Source organism: Alexandromys fortis, unplaced genomic scaffold (genome assembly GCF_014885135.2).
Source record: "Alexandromys fortis isolate MF-2015 unplaced genomic scaffold, M_Fortis_MF-2015_v1.1 scaffold_1, whole genome shotgun sequence".
Classification (NCBI taxonomy): Eukaryota; Metazoa; Chordata; class Mammalia; order Rodentia; family Cricetidae; genus Alexandromys; species Alexandromys fortis.
The window spans coordinates 33,653,861-33,671,677 of NW_026067927.1; the positions used below are offsets into that span (position 1 = coordinate 33,653,861).

Here is a 17,817-nt window from a genome sequence, read left to right on the forward strand (position 1 = left end):
ACATACAGACAAATGTGACTCTGTCAGCATCTCCCACATTCTGTTAAACACCATCAACCCCCTCTTCTGTCCTCGTCTCCCACTCCCACTCATCCCTCATGCTCTTGACAAGAAAAAAAGGAGTCAGCTTGTATGTAGCAGCTAGTTTGTCTCAGGAGAAAATCAACAGATCCTAGTTGGTGTCTTGAATCTTTCTCTGTTATATTAGAAAAGAAAGAATGGTCTAAGATCATGAGGAAATTAATTGGAAATTTAAAAAACAGAAATATAATCCCACAAATATTTCTAAAGAGCACATTTCTAAATATTATAAAGATTAAGTCTCAATCAAAGTTAAATACACTTTAAGCTAAAGGGAAAATGTGGTCAACACATGCAGGTCACATAAATAATACTAGTGTTCTGCTACACAATTCTGCTAAACTCTCCTGGTAAGGAATGCAGCAATAAAATGCCTCCTAATGGATTTCTGTTCTACTCATAGATCAGTGCCTTGCTCAGCCATTATCAGAGAAGCTTCCTCCTGCAGCAGATGGGAGCAAATACAGAGACCCACAGCCAGACACTCCACAGGAAATGAGAGACCTTGGAAAGCTCAGCCTTAAATGGGATGTCACCATCAAATCCCTCCACTTAGGGCTCAAGGAACCCTGTGGAAGAAGAGAGAGAAGCAGTGTAGGAGCCACAGGGGATGGAGGGCACCAAGGAAACAAGGCCCTCTAAACACAGCAGGGCTGGCACACGTCTGAACTCCCAGAGACTGACGCAGCAAGCACAGGGCCTGCTGGTCTATGGCAATGGCGTCCCAGCACTGAGAGAGGTGGACACAAACTCCCATTCCTAGCCCAGAAGTGATCTCCAATTGGTAACCACTCAGAAATGGAAAATTAGTTTTCTCCAATGGCGTCTCACTGAGTATCCAAACCATTCTTCCAGCAGGCTTCATGCCCTGCTGTACCCAGCCAGCACAAAGCAAACTCAATGGTATTTTTGGAAGTTCTTTGTCGAATAATGCTCTGTCAGGGATTTTTTTTTCCCTTACAGATCTTTTGTGTATATGTTATGACTTCAGCTCTGTGTTTTTATGGGATTTCCGTGTGCAAAAGTGTGTGTCTCTGAATCTGTTTGGGTTTCTTGTGCTGGTTTTATTTTCTTTTTTGTTCTTTTTCTTCTATTTGTTAGTTTTGCCCTATTCCACTTTATTTTGTTTTATATTATTTTATTATTGTTTAAATGTCTTCTTTGTAATGAGGGAGAGAAATAAAGGGTATGAATTTGTATAGGAGAGGAAGTGGGGAAGATCTGGGAGGAGTTGGAGAAGGGGAAGCCATAATCAGAATATAGTGTATAAAAAAGCCTACGTTAATAAAAGAAAAATAGGTTACAGAAAAGACAGAAGTTCAGGGGAAATTTGTAAATGTAATTGAATATAATTTTTTATTATTTTGGGTTTTCGAGACAGGGTTTTACTGTGTAGCCCTGGCTGTCCTGGAATTAGCTCTTTTTTTTTTTGTTTTTGTTTTTGTTTTTCGAGACAGGGTTTCTCTGTGGCTTTGGAGCCTGTCCTGGAACTAGCTCTGTAGACCAGGTTGGTCTCGAACTCACAGAGATCCGCCTGCCTCTGCCTCCCAAGTGCTGGGATTAAAGGCGTGTGCCACCACCGCCCGGCTGGAACTAGCTCTTATAGACCAGGCTGGCCTCGACCTCACAGAGATCCACCTGCCTCTGCCTCCCGAGTGCTGGGATTAAAGGTGTGCACCACCACCACCTGGCCAGTTCTTTGAAAGGATCAGTAAAACTGATAAATCAAGGAAAGTGAGAGAAGACACAAATTATACTATCTGAAGTGTAAAAATGATTTTCTAACTGGTTCCATGAAAACTGAAAGGCTGGCACATACTCTGAGTACTCAGTGCCCAAAAAATTGACCCGGATAAAAAGAAAGTCAATTGAAAGACATAAACTGCCAAGGTCACATGAACTGTAGTAGAAAACCTGAATATTATCTTATCTGGCTTAAAATATAAATAAATAATTAGTGGGCTGGGAAGATAGCTCAGGGTTGGTGCACACCTACCTATATTCAGTGTCTGTGCATACCTACTATATGGGACAACCTGCATTGAATCCCCATTAAATTGGTTTGCAAATAACCAAACAAAAACCTTGGGAAAAAGAAAGTACTGGGTCCAAAATGTTCCATGGATGAATTAACAAACCTTTCAGAAGAAATTGTGCCAGCTCAGAAAACAGTAGCGGGTGGGGGGGGGGATTTATTACAATAAAGCCAACCTTATTCTAATGTCAAAACCAGAAAAGGACATCCTGAAGGCCTTTATCCTCAAGACTGAAAAAATATCTCCAAGAAAGGAAACTTAGACACCTACCCCTCATGAACACAGGCGCAAAAATCCTCAAACTATTAGCAAATCAAACCCAACATGATAGAAAAATTACCTATGACAGCTGCTCGGATCCATCCTTCAGAAACCACCCTGCTGGAAGACACCACCCCAGCAGCCAAAGAAGAAAAACTGGTGATGAAAGCGAGTGATGGGCTAAAGGCATTTTATAAAACCGACCAAGCATTTATGACTTAAAAACTCCTAGCACGTCAGAAATCATTTGAGAACTCCTCAACTTGCGAACAGTAAGACTCTGAACACGAATTGCCAGTCACCACCTCAGTGGCTCCCGAGCAGATGGTCTCCCCTCAGCTAAGGAGCAAGGAATGTTTCTTGCCACTCACATTCAACACCTCTCGGAAACTGTAGCTAATTCAGTAAGTCAGGGCAGCAAATGCAAACACAAGGCACACGATTTGGAGAGCAAGAAATGAAATGGTCTTTGCTCACACGTGACGTCATAGTCTATGTTCAAGAATTTAAACACACGGGCTGGAGAGGTGGCTCAAAGCCTGAGCTCAGATTCCCAACATCCACGTAAATCTGGGTGTGCTTGTGTATACAACTGCAACCCCAGGGCTGTGGAGGACAGAGACAGGAGGATGGCCAGGGCACGAGTCCACCTCCAGGCTCAGAGAAGGACTGTGCGCGGGGAACTAAGATAAAGAGAGATAGGGCAGGATGCCTATTGTCTCTGGCCTCTCCATGTGAGCACGTGTCAGCGTCAGCATGCACATGGGCACACACACCACCTGCACACAAGTAAATAAACCTACACACATTCATCCAAAGGAAAATGGAAACGTTGTTCAGGCGCTCAAATTTTTAAGATGCCAGTTTTCTGAATTTGGTCTGTATATTTACTGTAATCAAAATCAAAGGCACAAGAAAAAAAAATGTAAGCACCAATGAAGAAGATGGAGCGTCATCCAACTGAGATGTTATAAACTGCATGGTACCGTGGGCAAGTAAATGAGCTTTTGCTTCAGTCTTGATGCCAATGTATGCTTTCATAAAATGGCCTTTTGCTTTTGCCTTGACAGTACTAAAACCAAGCTTTTTAAACAATCCAAAGCCATCAGTGTATTGCCCCTGGTCCCCTCTAAAACTAGGTCCTCTTTAATCTTCTTATGTTGATCAGAAACAGTCTGTTTATAGATCGCCTACTACGAGGTCGGTAAAACCCACAGATGTTTTACACAATTGTGGGTGAGCGTGCCCTACTCCCAGTTTAATAGCTAACAGCCGTGTGCGATGAAAAGGTGTGTTTGAAATGGGACTGACCATTATCTTAATTACCGTCAGCCTGTTTATAATGCTAAATACATTTGCCCTAAAAACTCAGTCTCCACCCAGTGTGCATGTGGCCAGGGCATCCAGGAAAGCTCGTGTTTCATTTCTTAGCATTTCCTCCCTCTCCTGTGTAAAAGCCTGAATCGGTATCCAGGCACTTAAAGTATAAGAGCTATCATTGCCAGTTAAATACTGTTTCAAATACTTCCTTCAATGGTGTCAGCAATAGAGAAACCCTTGCAGAGGATGACCCATACGACCTCAGCAGAGACAGCTCCACAGTGAAAGTCAAGCTGCACAAATGAGCGCCTTGCCTCACCGTTTTTACGAAGATATTAACCTATCAATGCTGCTAAAATTCATTTGTCACCTACTGTGTGGTTGGCTGTGCTGGGCACTAAGAAGGTTTTGTTTTAAGGATGTGTGGTGCCCTCCAAGGACTCCCAAGTTCATAGAAGAAACAGAAAGCAGATAGCGCAGAGGCTGGTCCTGTCAGGAGCTGCAGGCTTCAGAGGGAGGCTTGAGGGAGAAGCACAGAGAGGCTCAGACCAGGGGAAGTCTCTTGTGGATGGGAATGGCAATGAAGGAGAAAAAGCAAAGGGCCGTCCCCTGAAAGTAGCATCGGGGTGGATACGGAAGGAGTGAGGACCATCAGGTTCATCTTCCAGGTGCATTAACACGGGGCTTTGCCGAAGGTGAGACCATGTCAAAGCGATGCACATGACAGTCTGTGGACCAAATCTTCATCTCTGCATCCAGAGCACCAGCCCAGCACCCTTTCCCCAGCCCTGTGCAGATGCTAAGACATGCAGTCCCTCTCCCTGCCCTTTTCTACCTTTCAAATTTCAAAATTCCAGCCATTCTTGGGGCCCACTTCCAGTGCTGCTCACTTCCAGCCCTAGACCCATCCCCATTAGCCCCCCATTAGCCCCACCCCTTCCATGCCGCACCCCCTCTTTTCCTCCCCACTCTTCTATCCCCACCATAAAGCGGTCCTGACCACGAGGCAGGAGCAAATAAATGTTTACTGAGGCTGGGTTAATGTGTCTAATCAGACTGGCGTGCAAACAGAGCAGACCTTAGCTGTCAATAAGTCAACCCTGGATTTCCTTGAACTGTACCAGGTCGTGATTTTTGAAATCTCAACGTCTTAAAGATCTGCTTGTCTTAAACTCAAAGACACACACTTCTCATTGTTATGACTCACTGAACCGTTTCAAGACCCAACCTCCTGAGCTGTCCTAGCTTGGAGCTGGATGCAGGGATGGAACCACATAGATGAAGTTGCTGTTCCATCTAGTTTACAGTAATGGCATCGTTTTGTTCTGTATATACCTGAGCATGTGTCCAGAATTAAACGTCTTTCCACTCCACCCACTTGAAGTGATTTAGAACCCTTTTTAAGAAGTTAATCAATTAGCACTATTTTCTGGTAAAGAGAACAGCTTCACCGTTAAAAGGAATCATTTTTCCAGCTCTGTGACCTTGAACTCATCACACACCCTCTCTGAGGATTGATTATGCTGTGGTGGGGATGGTGGTGACAACAGGGTCCTCTGTGGGGTGGTTGTGAGGATGGAATGAGACCCCAAAGGGCTTGTGCTGGAGGCGCCATTCCTGAGGCTCCACATAGTGGACATACCGACACGACCTGGAGGGAAACTTCTTCCTCCTCCCTGCACACTTTCCCCACTGCTGTTTGCCCGTCCATCTCCCTCCTGCCCAGTGGAAAGCTTCTCAGAGGCTGGGAGGAAATCGGACTCTTTTCCGAGCCCCTGGCATCCAGCATGGGATCTGCTCATACACTGTGTTCTTTGAAGGGTACTAACTAGAAACTATATCAACCTGGGTGTTCACATACACATGCACGCTGCACAAATATCCACATGTATATGAGTCTAGCTACACGGATGTGTATGTGTGTGCACATACAGAAGTTTTCCTGTGATACATGTGTATTATTACCTCTGTGCAGCCATGACAGACTTCAAGGCTTCAGGTGAAGAGAGCACCCAAACACATTAGAGAGAGCCTAAAAGATGTAAGCAAATATATCAAGGACTTCTCCAGGGGACACAGAGAGAATTCAGTCAGGAAAGAGTTTGCTATGAAAAATAAACTGGCCTGAGTTTGAACCCAACTCACCACATAAAAAAACCAGGCATGGCGGCATGGTTTGTAACTCATCACTGGGCGGCAGAGTCAGAGCAACCCTTGGAGCTCACTAGCCAGCCAACCTAGGCACCACTGAAAGCCTTTATCTAAAAATTAAAAAAAAAAAAAAAAGTGGTGGGCGGCTCCTGAGAAACAAGCCCAAGGCTGACCTCTGGCCTCCACATGCATGCATGTATATGTGCATATGCACCCCATCTATATGCCCTCATGCATGCAAGTAAATACATACAGATAAATTCACGTGAACGATAAAAGTGTGTGGACTGTGAAAATACTAGTGAAGTGATTGCTGTGAGGGTCATAAACTGAGCCCAGGACTGCTGTTAAAACCTTCAAGTGTAGCCAGGTGCCTTTAATCCCAGCACTCAGGAAGCGGAGGCAGGCGGATCTCTGTGAGTTCAAGGCCAGCCTGGTCTACAAGAGCTAGTTCCAGGACAGGCTCCAAAGCTACAGAGAAACTCTGTCTCGAAAAACCAAAAAGAAAAAAACACTCATGTGTAGTTGCACAGCTGGAACCCTAGTGCAGCTGGCATGGAGAAGTCAGTCTAGACAACTCCGTGTAGAGGACTGAGGAAGACACCTGACATCACCCTGTGGCCTCCATGCATGCACACATGTAGACACACATATACTGCACGCACATGCATGCACACAAATAAATAAAGCATAAATAAATCTGTGGCTCCAACATTCCCTGTCTCAACTCATTCATCCATTCAGTAGGGATCTGATGAGCAACTTCTGTATGGCACATATCCTGAATGCTTAACAGTATACACAGAAGGGCAGCAGGATAGGTGGCTCGGTGTAAAGAGCACTGACTGCTCTTCCAGAGGATCCAGGGTCAGTTCCCTGCACCCACATAGCAACTCACAACCATCTGTAAGTCCAGTTCCAGGGAATCCAGTGCCTTCTCTGCAATAAGTCAGGCACAGAAGTACTGCACACAGACAAAATACCCTTATATACCAAATAAAGTTCAATGTCGAAGTTATTAAAAGAATATAGAAGAAGCATGGAAGAAAACTTCTGTTCTCCAAGGCCCATGACCTCAGAACAATAATGACAGAGACTGTCCACAGCGGTGTGACTGTAGTGACAGAGACTGTCCCACAGCAGTATGACTGTAATGACAGAGACTGTCCACAGCGGTGTGACTGTAGTGACAGAGACAGTCCATGGCGGTGTGACTGTAATGACAAGACTGTCCCACAGCGGTATGACTGTAATGACAGAGACTGTCCCACAGTGGTGTGACTGTAATGACGGAGACTGTCCCACAGCGGTGTGACTGTAATGACAGAGACTGTCCCACAGGGGTGTGACTGTAATGACAGAGACTGTCCCACAGCGGTGTGACTGTAATGACAGAGACTGTCCCACAGTGGTGTGACTGTAATGACAAGACTGTCCCACAGCGGTATGACTGTAATGACAGAGACTGTCCCACAGTGGTGTGACTGTAATGACGGAGACCATCCCACAGCGGTGTGACTGTAATGATGGAGACTGTCCCACAGCGGTGTGACTGTAATAACAGAGACTGTCCCACAGCAGTGTGACTGTAATGACAGAGACCATCCCACAGTGGTGTGACTGTAATGACGGAGACTGTCCCACAGCAGTGTGACTGTAATGACAGAGACTGTCCCACAGTGGTGTGACTGTAATGACAGAGACTGTCCCAAGGCAGTCTGATAGAAAAATGGAAGAAAAGGTTAAGGGCGGGCCTCTGGCAATTTCAGCAAACATAATCTTCCAGGGTGCCTAGTGGTAGGAAACACTGGCAGCAGGGAAGGGTGTCCCAGCAGAATGGAGAGTGTGTGCAAAAGTATAAAACGTGAGAGGACTCCAGATACTGCATGCAGTTGGGAATGCCTACGGGGTGGTGCTGGTGGGGTAATGACAAGAGACGAGGTGGCAGAAGCTACCAGGCCACCTTAGGCTAGATCATGATGGGCTTTGATGATGAACTTGATTGGTTTTTTTTTTCTAAAAATTAATTGGGAGCCATTAAAGAATGCTGTGTTGGGTATAAAACAGTTCCATTTGCACTTTAAAAATACCTTTCTGAAATGCAAATTACAACTGCTTTGAGATTCAGCCTCTCCCCAGCCAGAATGGCTATCCTGAAAAATCAATTGCCGGCACTGCTGCGGGGCTGGGAGCAGCGTGCCCTTCTTCACTCCAGGTTGGAGTGTAAACTGGTGCAGCACTGTGGAAATCAGTCTGAAGGTTTCTCCGAAAGCTAGAAGTAGGACTCCTGTGTTACCCAACTGCAGCACTCCTGGGCATATACCCAAAAAACTCCAAGGTCTACAACGGAGGCATTTACACATCCGTGTTTGCTGCTGCACTGTTCATAACAGGTAGGAACCGGACCGGCCTAGACATCTGTCAACGGGTGAACGGGTAAAGGAAATGTGCTGTATATCCACAGTGAAATCCGACTCCGTCTCAAAGAAAAATGAAATCACGACATTTGCAGGAAAGTGGATGCAACCGCAAATTATCCTGCGAAGCTAAGAAACTCAGACTCAGACAAGCACCACATTCTCTCTCATCTACAGATCCGAGATTTAAATGTTTATATATGGGAATGTATTTTGGTGGGAATGGGGGTCTGGGATATGAAACCACAAAGAGGACCGTGAAAAAGGGAAAAGAAGTCGGGAAGTCGGGGGGTAGGGGTGGGGGCTAGTGCACCGAACACACGTGCCAGGGAAGCAGAAGGGGAAAGGAAAGGGGCAGCAGGGGAAGAAGGGGAGGGAGTGGACTGGGGACAAAGTATCAGCCAAAAAGAAAAGAGGTGTGAGACCCATCCTGTGTTAGTGAAAACTATCCTCTGTCGAGGTTTCTAAAGAAACTCTCCCTCGGGGAACCTGTCGCAGTCAAAGTTTGCCTGTAATGGAGCTTACATCTCAGAATGTGTCTGAGGAGTCACCCAAACCACATCCTTACTGTAGAGATGAAAACTTACTTACGGGGGTGCAATAATGGATCCATTTGTTAAAGGAAACAAAATCCTGCCCTGAAACCCAGTCTTCCCGGGCCCCAGTGCCATCTGCCACTTTGCTCGTATCTCTGTCCCCCAGGATGGTCAAGGTGGTCCCTGAGCCCGTCCTCCTCAATGGCTAAAGGCATCTGCAAATGTCTAGTGCCGAGGGAATCTGCTCTGCGATCACAAGAAACATTCTAACTGGCCCCGTACATTTTCTCTCATAGCGATTAGAAGCTTAACCCCTTTTTAAGCCAGAGCTTAATCCTGAGTGTCTAATACTATTTAAATTACAACTCGCAAATCTTAAACTGCCTAGAGTCCAAATGCTACTACTCTAAATCTGCGTGTCGCATGAGCATGAACGTGACAGAAGGGCCAGGCAGCAACCTTGGCCGTATGTTTGTGCTGTATACTCTGCACTCTCGGTCCTCTGACAAATAAACCGGTCATGCTTCCAACTCAGTGACCTCAAACAAATCTGTAGGGCTACATCATGTCCACAGAGTATCACAATCTTGTGACCCACATGCTAACTCCTTCCGATGACCCCTGCAAGCCAGCCTTATAGACAAGCAAGCTGCATAGTCACCAGCACAGACGGAGCACGCCGTTGGCTTATGATTCCTGAAATAAATTCTCTAAGATAAGGAGATTTGGTGGATTAAAACATTGTGGGCAGATTCGATCACCATGTAGTGACAGCTTAAGGCAATTTTCTTAACCAGGAACCCATAAAATGTCACTTGTTTCTGAAAGGGCAAATAGCGACAGCAGAAGACAGTGGTGTCTGGGAGAATCCCAGACTACATGTGTGCTGAAAATCAATTCCATTCCATACAAAAATTCAAATGCATGCAGAGCCATTAACACTAACAGGCAATGTTACCAGATTTCCACACATTCATTTCAACCCTCGGGCAGCCTGCACACTTATCCTCACCTCATAAAAGGGCACGAGGGAGGAAAATATACCCATTCACGCTCACTCCCTTAGTGACGGAAGACCCTAGATGTTCTGCATTCCCAGACCCTAACTGTGGACTGGCACTGGGCAGAGAGCTTGAGATAAAACATAGAAATGGGAAGGAATGCCAGTGCATGCCTGGGCCATGGCCACGCAGGGGTCCCCAGAAAGAATGAAGAGCTGGCATTAGGCTGAGCCTTCACTGAAGAAACCTAAGCAGAAGCCCCACCCTTCTTGTTGATGGGCAGGCTCACAGTAACTCTTGCTTAGATCCCAGAAGGAGCCAGTGGCTGACCTAAGTGATCATGTCCATTCACAGGCCTGGAGCTCAAACTTCCTTCCTCTCCTGTTGCTCACTATGTGTGTCTTTATTGAAGGCAGCTTTTTCCGTGAAGAAGAAAGAGAAACTCTGAAATTGTCTCATAACCCATCACTAGAGTAAAAAATTGAATACAAGTCTTACCACAATGTTGCTTCTCTAGTTTTCAGAACTAGCACTCTTTAGATGATCTTAATCAACCCAGCATCCGAAAAACCCAAAGTACATCTTGTTCAAGGCGAGCAAGGTGTGCTGAATTTTTATAATGATTTAAAATCACTTCTAAATGGCCTATTAAAGGGAGGCCCTTGGGTAAGGTTTCATGGGCTCTACAGTGACAGCCTTGCCTGAGCACGGTAGCCTGTGGCTGAGCTCCTGCCTGGACCATGGTGAGCCCCCAGGAGTAAAGCCCTCCAGAAGTCAAGAGGGATGAAGAAAAGGCACAAGGCTTTCCTTGTGCTCACTCCAGATGTGTTCACCGAGAGCCAGAGCCTGTGAGAAGCAAGTGGGGGTTCTATAGAGATGCCATCTGCTGTGTGATATTCCAGATTATAAACTTAACCCTTAATTCCTGCATCCCCAGCTGCTGAGCCCTTTCCTGCTTTGAGTTAGGAGGGAAGTCGCGTTGACAGAATCCAAGGGTGTGCCTGTTAAGCATCGTGGTGATCCCAGCATCGCAGCCCATGAGTTCTGTAGAACAGGTCATTTCTAGCTACATTTGGAAGTAAGCACCACTTGCATGCGTAGTGGCTGCTGTCGGACATGAAATCACAGTCACCCAGAGCAAGCCGGCTTTTTCTAAAAGTCTACTCCATTTACAAATAATCTCTTAAAAAGAAGGAGCCGAAAATGAGAAGCAGACTGATTCCTCAAGTGGACAAAGGTTTCTTTTTCAGAACACGGTTAAAACACAAGGAAAGCGTGAGACACTAGTTTCCACCGAAATAACCAAAAGCAGCTTGGGGCAAATACAAGAGAGATTCCCGTCTTAAGCAAGAAAAGCGTATCTGAGACGTCCTCGCTCCCCTAGCTGTCGACCTGAAACAGCCTAGCTTTTAATACATGTTTAACAAATGCAACACAGCTCCACTGAGGTTGATTTGAATTCACAAAATATTTTTTATTGTAAGAAAGCATACAAGCAGCAGAGCTGAGAAAACATTCGAAATACAGAATGACACAGACCCGAGGCAGGAGCTGCTGACAGCAAGCTCTTCCCTTTTCATCAGTCCGGTCCACATGGAACCAACTGCTTAGCTAGAACACCTGTAAACATTTCAGAAAGGAAACTGTTGCATGCCCCACATGAGTTCGCATCCCCACATGAGGGGACTTGATGGTACTTTTTGCAGTCCAGGCTGTGACATGGAAACCAGATTCAAAAGCACAGAGGAAAAAAAAAAATAGCGTTTGTGACTAGGGATGCTGATGGCTCTGGAGTGCTCAAGACACAGGGGAAGGGCCTCTTCTGGTCCTCCCACCAGCAGAAGCATCTTATGTGACGATGGGGCACCATTCATTAGCTAGCTTCCCACCAACATTGAAGAGCTTTTTTGAAAAGGGGATACTAAATTCAGATTAAATCTCTACAAAAGTAGCCCCTTGAGCAGCCGGCTTAGTTAGACACGAGCAGCTGAAGAACCAGTGATGAACGCTTCCTAGCAGAGGGGCGGCTGTGACCCATGAAATTACAGCTCATGCCCGCTGCAGATCTTAATCCTGGACAGCCATTTGCTTGTTTCAGAAAGCTATTTCAAGCATGAAATGAGGAACGACAGGGAGGGCCAATTATTTTACATAAATACAAAGTGGCATATGCTCTTCCTACCATCCAAAGACAGAAATGAAAAGTTGTATCCTTCTTGAGCTGGCTTTTACACAGATATTTACAGAAGTGCAAATTCACCCCGGGAAAGCCTCTGCCTTTTAAGACACTCAGAACACAATAGTAGTTTCTTTTTTAAAAAAAAAAAATCTTTTCAAAATATTTTTAGGGTCAGGAGCATTGGTAGCATTAGTCACTTCTCATCTTGTATGTATTTGTGTCCATGTGGAGTTAAGCAGCCACCGCATCAGTCTCTGCTGTGTTTTCTAGAAGCAATTCACAACTCAGAATCTCGGAGTCTGTGTCTTTGTTTCACGGGCTCATAAAGTGCTAGTTCAATGGACTGTTCAGTCACGGAACACACTGGTTTGTTCTATTAAATATGATAAATATAGATTCACTATGACAAATTTAAAATATCCATATAATGCAATAAATAAATAAATAAATAATAAATAAAACCATTACCAACAGAACATCTGTCAACCCTGAAAAAGAGAAATTCCACTCTTGCTGTAAGGCTCGATTATTATTGGAGAAATAATTAACGAAGGCATGCACCTACCTTTACAATCTGAAAACTGCTCGGACAGTTTTAGCACCTGTTTGGACACAGCAAACTCAACTCTCTCATTTCCTTCCTAGGAAAGTTTGATTTCTAAGTGAAGCTGTTTACGGTTCACTCTTTACTCTAGCTTTTTTTTTTTTTTTGTAACATCCTAGAGACAATAAGTTTCAAAAATGATTTCAGAGCCAAAGTCAGTTCCCCTGCGGCTCTTGGCGTGTCCCTAGAAAACACACTGGAAGCGATGCATTTGGAAAGTTTCGCAATTGTTCAGAAGCAGCAGAGGGAATCTCACGGTGGCTCACAGTCCCACCCGGGCCGTAATTCCTTAAGAGCAAGCTCGAGGGAAATCCTAGCTTCAGAGATGAGGACCCAGAATTCAGGTCGGGTGCTGTCCACTGTGTGTGACAGGTTGGATCTTCTCTAGAGAGACATCGGTGTCATAATCCAATATGACGGATAAGGCCGGGGACAGTTTCTCCAGAGGTTTAGCTATTCCACCTGCCTCCTCCTTCTTCAGATCCTCGGAGGAACCCACGGCATGAGGGATCAGGTAAACCAGATTGCAATCCTTGGAGATGGAGCCCCGAGGCTCGTGGTGGCTGGAAAACACAGCCCCGTTGTTGTTGATGCTAACTGTCTCTATGGCATTATTCGTCGTAGGACAGAGTCTATAGCATCCTAAGAGGGTTGAGAATGCCTTTTGGAAATCAGCATTAAAGGCGTAGATAATGGGGTTCAAGGAAGAATTTGCCCACCCAAACCACACAAACACATCAAAGGTGATGGAATCAATGCAAAAGGGCTGAGTCTCCTCAGAGCCACAGAAGGGGACCATGCAGTTCGAGATGAAGAAGGGGAGCCAGCAGCACACGAACACCCCCATGATCACCGACAGGGTCTTCAGCACTTTAGTCTCTCTCTTGAAGGACATCTTAAAGGAACTTTCTGATTGAGAGCATTCCGCGGGGTTGCCATTACCCGTGGTGGTCTGGCAATTCTTGGCATGGACCGCTGCCCTCTCCAAGGCTGAGATGCGCCGGATTTGTTTCTGGGCAATCCTGTAGATACTGGTGTAGGTGACGATCATAATGGCTACGGGGATGTAAAAGCTTATGAGGGAGGATGAAATGGCATACGTCCTGCTCAACCTGGTGTCACAGTTGGCATCCTCGGTGTCTTCCAGGAAAGTGGCATTGTCATCCAAGGGCCACGTAGGTTTTGCCTTGTGCCAGCTTAACTGCACTGGGATAAAGGAGATGAGGACAGACAGAGTCCAGGCTACGCTGATCAAAATGAAGGCTGCCTTGGGGGTCATCTTCCTCTCATACTGGAAAGGGCTGGAAATAGCCCAGTACCTGTCCACGCTGATCACACAGAGGTTAAGGATGGATGCGGTGGAGCACATGATGTCAAAGGCTACCCAAATGTTGCAAAAGGACCCAAAGGGCCAAAAGCCAGCAATCTCAGCCACGGCTTTCCAGGGCATGACCAAGACGGCCACCAAGAGATCTGACACAGCTAGAGAGATGACAAAGAAGTTGGTCACCTTGGACCGCAGGTGTCGAAACCTGATGACAGCCGCACAGACGAGGGTATTCCCCAGGAGAGTGGACAGGATGAGCAGGGACAGGAAACAGGCCGTAAGGATTCGAAAGGAGAAATCCCTCTCCACGGCCAGCCCGGCTCCATCCATGGTAGAAGTGTTCAGAGCCATCTTCCAGACAGACAGCACTTCTGGGTGGCTTGGCCCTTGTGTTCTTGAGCAGGCTTAGCCAGACTTCCTCTGGTCACTCACCAGGCAGCGGCCCCTTGCCCAGCCCCAATGACTGCCCGGACTAAAGGACAGAGGTGTTCGATCAGGAGCTTCCCTGTAGCAACCCAAGCCATGCCGGGAAAAGGACCTTCTTGCTTTCCATCTGTCTTCTGGGTTCCGTGCTCCAGGTCGCTCTCCCGGGCATTGGCTGATCCCTAGATTCCCCAAGGATAGCACCGGCTTTTCAGCATATACTAAGCCTTTAACTCGAGAATCTGCGGCCTCTTCCTGGTCAATTATAGTCACTTTTCAGGGTTGCTGTCTCTTACTCCGAGACACAGCCTAAAATACATGTATTTCTCCCCCAAGTCCCTGGAGCCCCATGTATCACGATGCCCTAAAAAGCAAAGGAAAATACAAAGCCGGTCACCAAGATGATATACAGCTCGCATGTTTAGCAACGTTAAATACCAGCTCATCAATTCCTGGGCAAGTCTGTCAAGATCACCTACCTTGCTTTGGGGTCGCCTCTCCCAAAACCCCTGGAGCTCCCAAAGTGAGTCCAGGCGGCCTAGCAAGTGGTTCCCCTGCTGATGCACAAAAAATTCTCTGGGCTGGATTTGGGTAAGGAATCCCAGACCAGGTACGCAGGAAGCTGCGCCCTCCTGCTACCTTGGCCACCTACACATCGCTGCCCCGGGGGCTCTCAGAGAGTCACCACCAGGGCTGGGACAGCTTTCTGTTTTGTCTGAGGGAACCCAGTGCTTGGCTCCCTTAGGCTCCTGGGTCTTAGGGCAGGACCCCCGAGCCTCCCCGTGGCGCACCCCATCAACAGTGGCAAGAGCTGCAGGTAGGCAAGGGCACGGGCCACCCCGCCTCTGCATCCCCTCCTGGCCTTGGGGATGGGCTCAGCTTGACAGGCAGAGTGGCGGGCTACAGCCACACGTGGTTCCCTGATGGCGCAGCTGGAGCAGAGCTATGGGACGCCTACGTGATCGCTTTGCCTCCTCTGGCTACCTCGCCCACCCTGGGAACCCCGGATCAAGACAGAACCCATGGGACAAACCCTGACGTTCAAATCTTTAGTAAGCCGAACTTGGGTCCCTGCACTCAGCGTCTCTTCAGATCAACCCCAAGTTCCACCCAAAGTTCGGGGTTAAAGCGGACGCTGCCCACACCCACGCCTCGCAAGCCCCGGACAGCTGCCCGCTTCAGTCACTGCGCTGTCTCCGAGTGCCCCGCAACTGGGGTACGAGGAGCCCCGGGACACGGGTGCTTACCGCTCCGGGAGGCCACGCTCCGCAACTCTGCCAACCCTGCGCCAGCTCCCGGGCCGCTCGCTGCGTGCTCCGCCCGCCGAGGCGCTTCTACGGTCAACTCACGAGTGCAGCCCGTGACCCGCGCCCCGCAAGCACCCCGAACGCCGTGCCACATGCTCTGCGGGAATCTGGCGCCCTCTGCCGGCGCCTATGGTTTCCTGCACCCCGCCTGCGCCCTAACTGGAGCAGATCACAGAGATGTCAGCCTATGGTATCCCCAAGATTCAGGGCTTAGACACTGCTTTTCCCTGTCCCCAACTACCAGAATCTGAAAGACTAGAGGCACGGTCTTCCACATTCTGAGCTCCTTCACTTGAAATACCACTAAAACTTACAAGAGCAGGAAGTCCCTTCAGCTAGCATGTTATTCACTGAGCCAGGATTTCGCCTTTGTGCCCACTGTGTGCCGGGGTTGGAGCAGTAATGAACAATGTGTCATCTTACTCTGCAAGTAAACAGAGACCTGGCATAAATTCAAAAGCCTCTGTGCCCCCCCCACAAACACACACACACACACACACACACACACACACACACGTGTGCACACATTCTATGACATTGAACGTCTGGCAAAACTCCTTCCTCACAGGCCTGCACATCTCTAGCTCAACTGTGGAAAACGATGCTCAGAAATGTGTGGGGCTTGTTCAAAGTTAACACATCAGCTAGCGAGCATAGTGACCTGTCCGCCTGACCTCCGCTTGCATGTTCTTCAACACGACCACGTCTAGTATGTAATCCATAATCTGAACAATTACCACAAGGGCAAAGTGGAGACGGGAATGCCTGGCCCCAGGAAATGTGTCAGAGCATGGAGGGGACATTAAAGAGTCTTCCTGTCTCTGTGAAAAGAGATGAACCATGGAACCCGGAGGTCACTCTGCCTGGATTCTCATCCTTACTGATGAGGGCTGCTCTAAGTATTAAATGAGATGCTTATTCCAGAAGGCTTGGGGCACCAGATACAGACCTAGACAAGGATGTCATGGGCAGAAATCCTTCTGGGATCATTTTTAAAAAAAAAATAGTCCTGTCTCCATGAGAACCACACACCCCAGTGAATGCCAACATTTTCTCTAAGTTATCTAAACAGCCATCCTAATTAGCCAGCAGAAATCTGATCTTGGGCTTAGGTGCAGTACCCATATGATTGACACAGATGCTCCTCCACCTGGGCACATAGTTCTGTCCTCCCTCCAGTATCCTTGCTGCCACACACCAAGTTCCACGGGCTAGCCATCAGAAAGATGCCCCAAGAACCCCTTTAGAGCAGCGGTTCTCAACCTGTCGGTCGCGATCTCCACAGGGGTCACATATCAGACATCCTGCATGTCAGATATTTACATTACAATTTATAACAGTAGCAAAGTGAGTTATGAAGTAGCAACGAACTGACTTTATGGTTGGGGGGGTCACCACAACATAAGGAACTGTATTAAAGAGCCGCGGTGTCAGGAAGATTGAGAACCATTTGCCTTATAAAGCCTTAAGCCAGCACAGTGCAGCATCCCCCCCAACTTTCAGCCCCCGGACAGTCACTCTCAAAGCAACTGGAAATTCAGTTCACTATACTTTCTTCCCTTCTTATCAGTACACACAGATTAAGGGACGTTTCTCGTCCAAGACAGTCGGGTGAGTCTGAAACTGTGAAACTCCTCACACTCTGCCTACCCCGCCACTGTCTGGAATGAGCAAGATAAGGGCACCTTTGACAGAACAGGAAGCGTTGGGGTCCTTTAGGGCAGGATTGAGGAGCATGCTCGAAGAGGAAGAACTCCTTAGGGAGGGAAGGAGCTCCTGTAGCTAGCACTTGCAGAAGAGACGGCAGGCAGTACAGTGATGCTCTGGGTGGGGGGGGGGGGGCACAGTGACACTCCTTCGGAGGGGAGGCTCTACAGTAACATTCCTAAGAGTATAGCAACAGAAGCTGGAGATGGCAATGGGGACACTCTGAGGGGTAAAACTTCCCTTTAGGGCTGCCCTTGAGAGGCGCTCCCAAGTCAACAACCCTGGAAATGATCACTGCTCTTTAAATGAAAAGTAGAGTGACAACCATAACAAGACTCTCAGGGGGCATCGCATTGCCTGCAACACCAGTCCCCGGCAAAAGCATTCACGTAAACCGGGAAGAAAGGCTGGTCATGGTGCACTGGGCAACCATGGTTTCTTTCAACACTGGCAGCTGTTCAGAGAGA

At 47.4% G+C, this 17,817-nt stretch overlaps 2 protein-coding genes across 4 annotated transcripts in view; one reads left to right on the forward strand and one right to left on the reverse strand.

Annotated features, from left to right (window-relative positions):
• Sfxn1 (sideroflexin 1) overlaps positions 1-17,817 on the forward strand; it is a 1,040,418-nt gene that overhangs the window by 969,793 nt on the left and 52,808 nt on the right. The gene's annotated exons all lie outside the window — the stretch shown is intronic.
• On the reverse strand, positions 12,818-14,264 carry Drd1 (dopamine receptor D1). The gene has a single exon (XM_050143871.1). It carries the CDS (start codon positions 14,262-14,264, stop codon positions 12,927-12,929), a length of 1,338 nt encoding a protein of 445 aa, XP_049999828.1. The 3' UTR covers positions 12,818-12,926.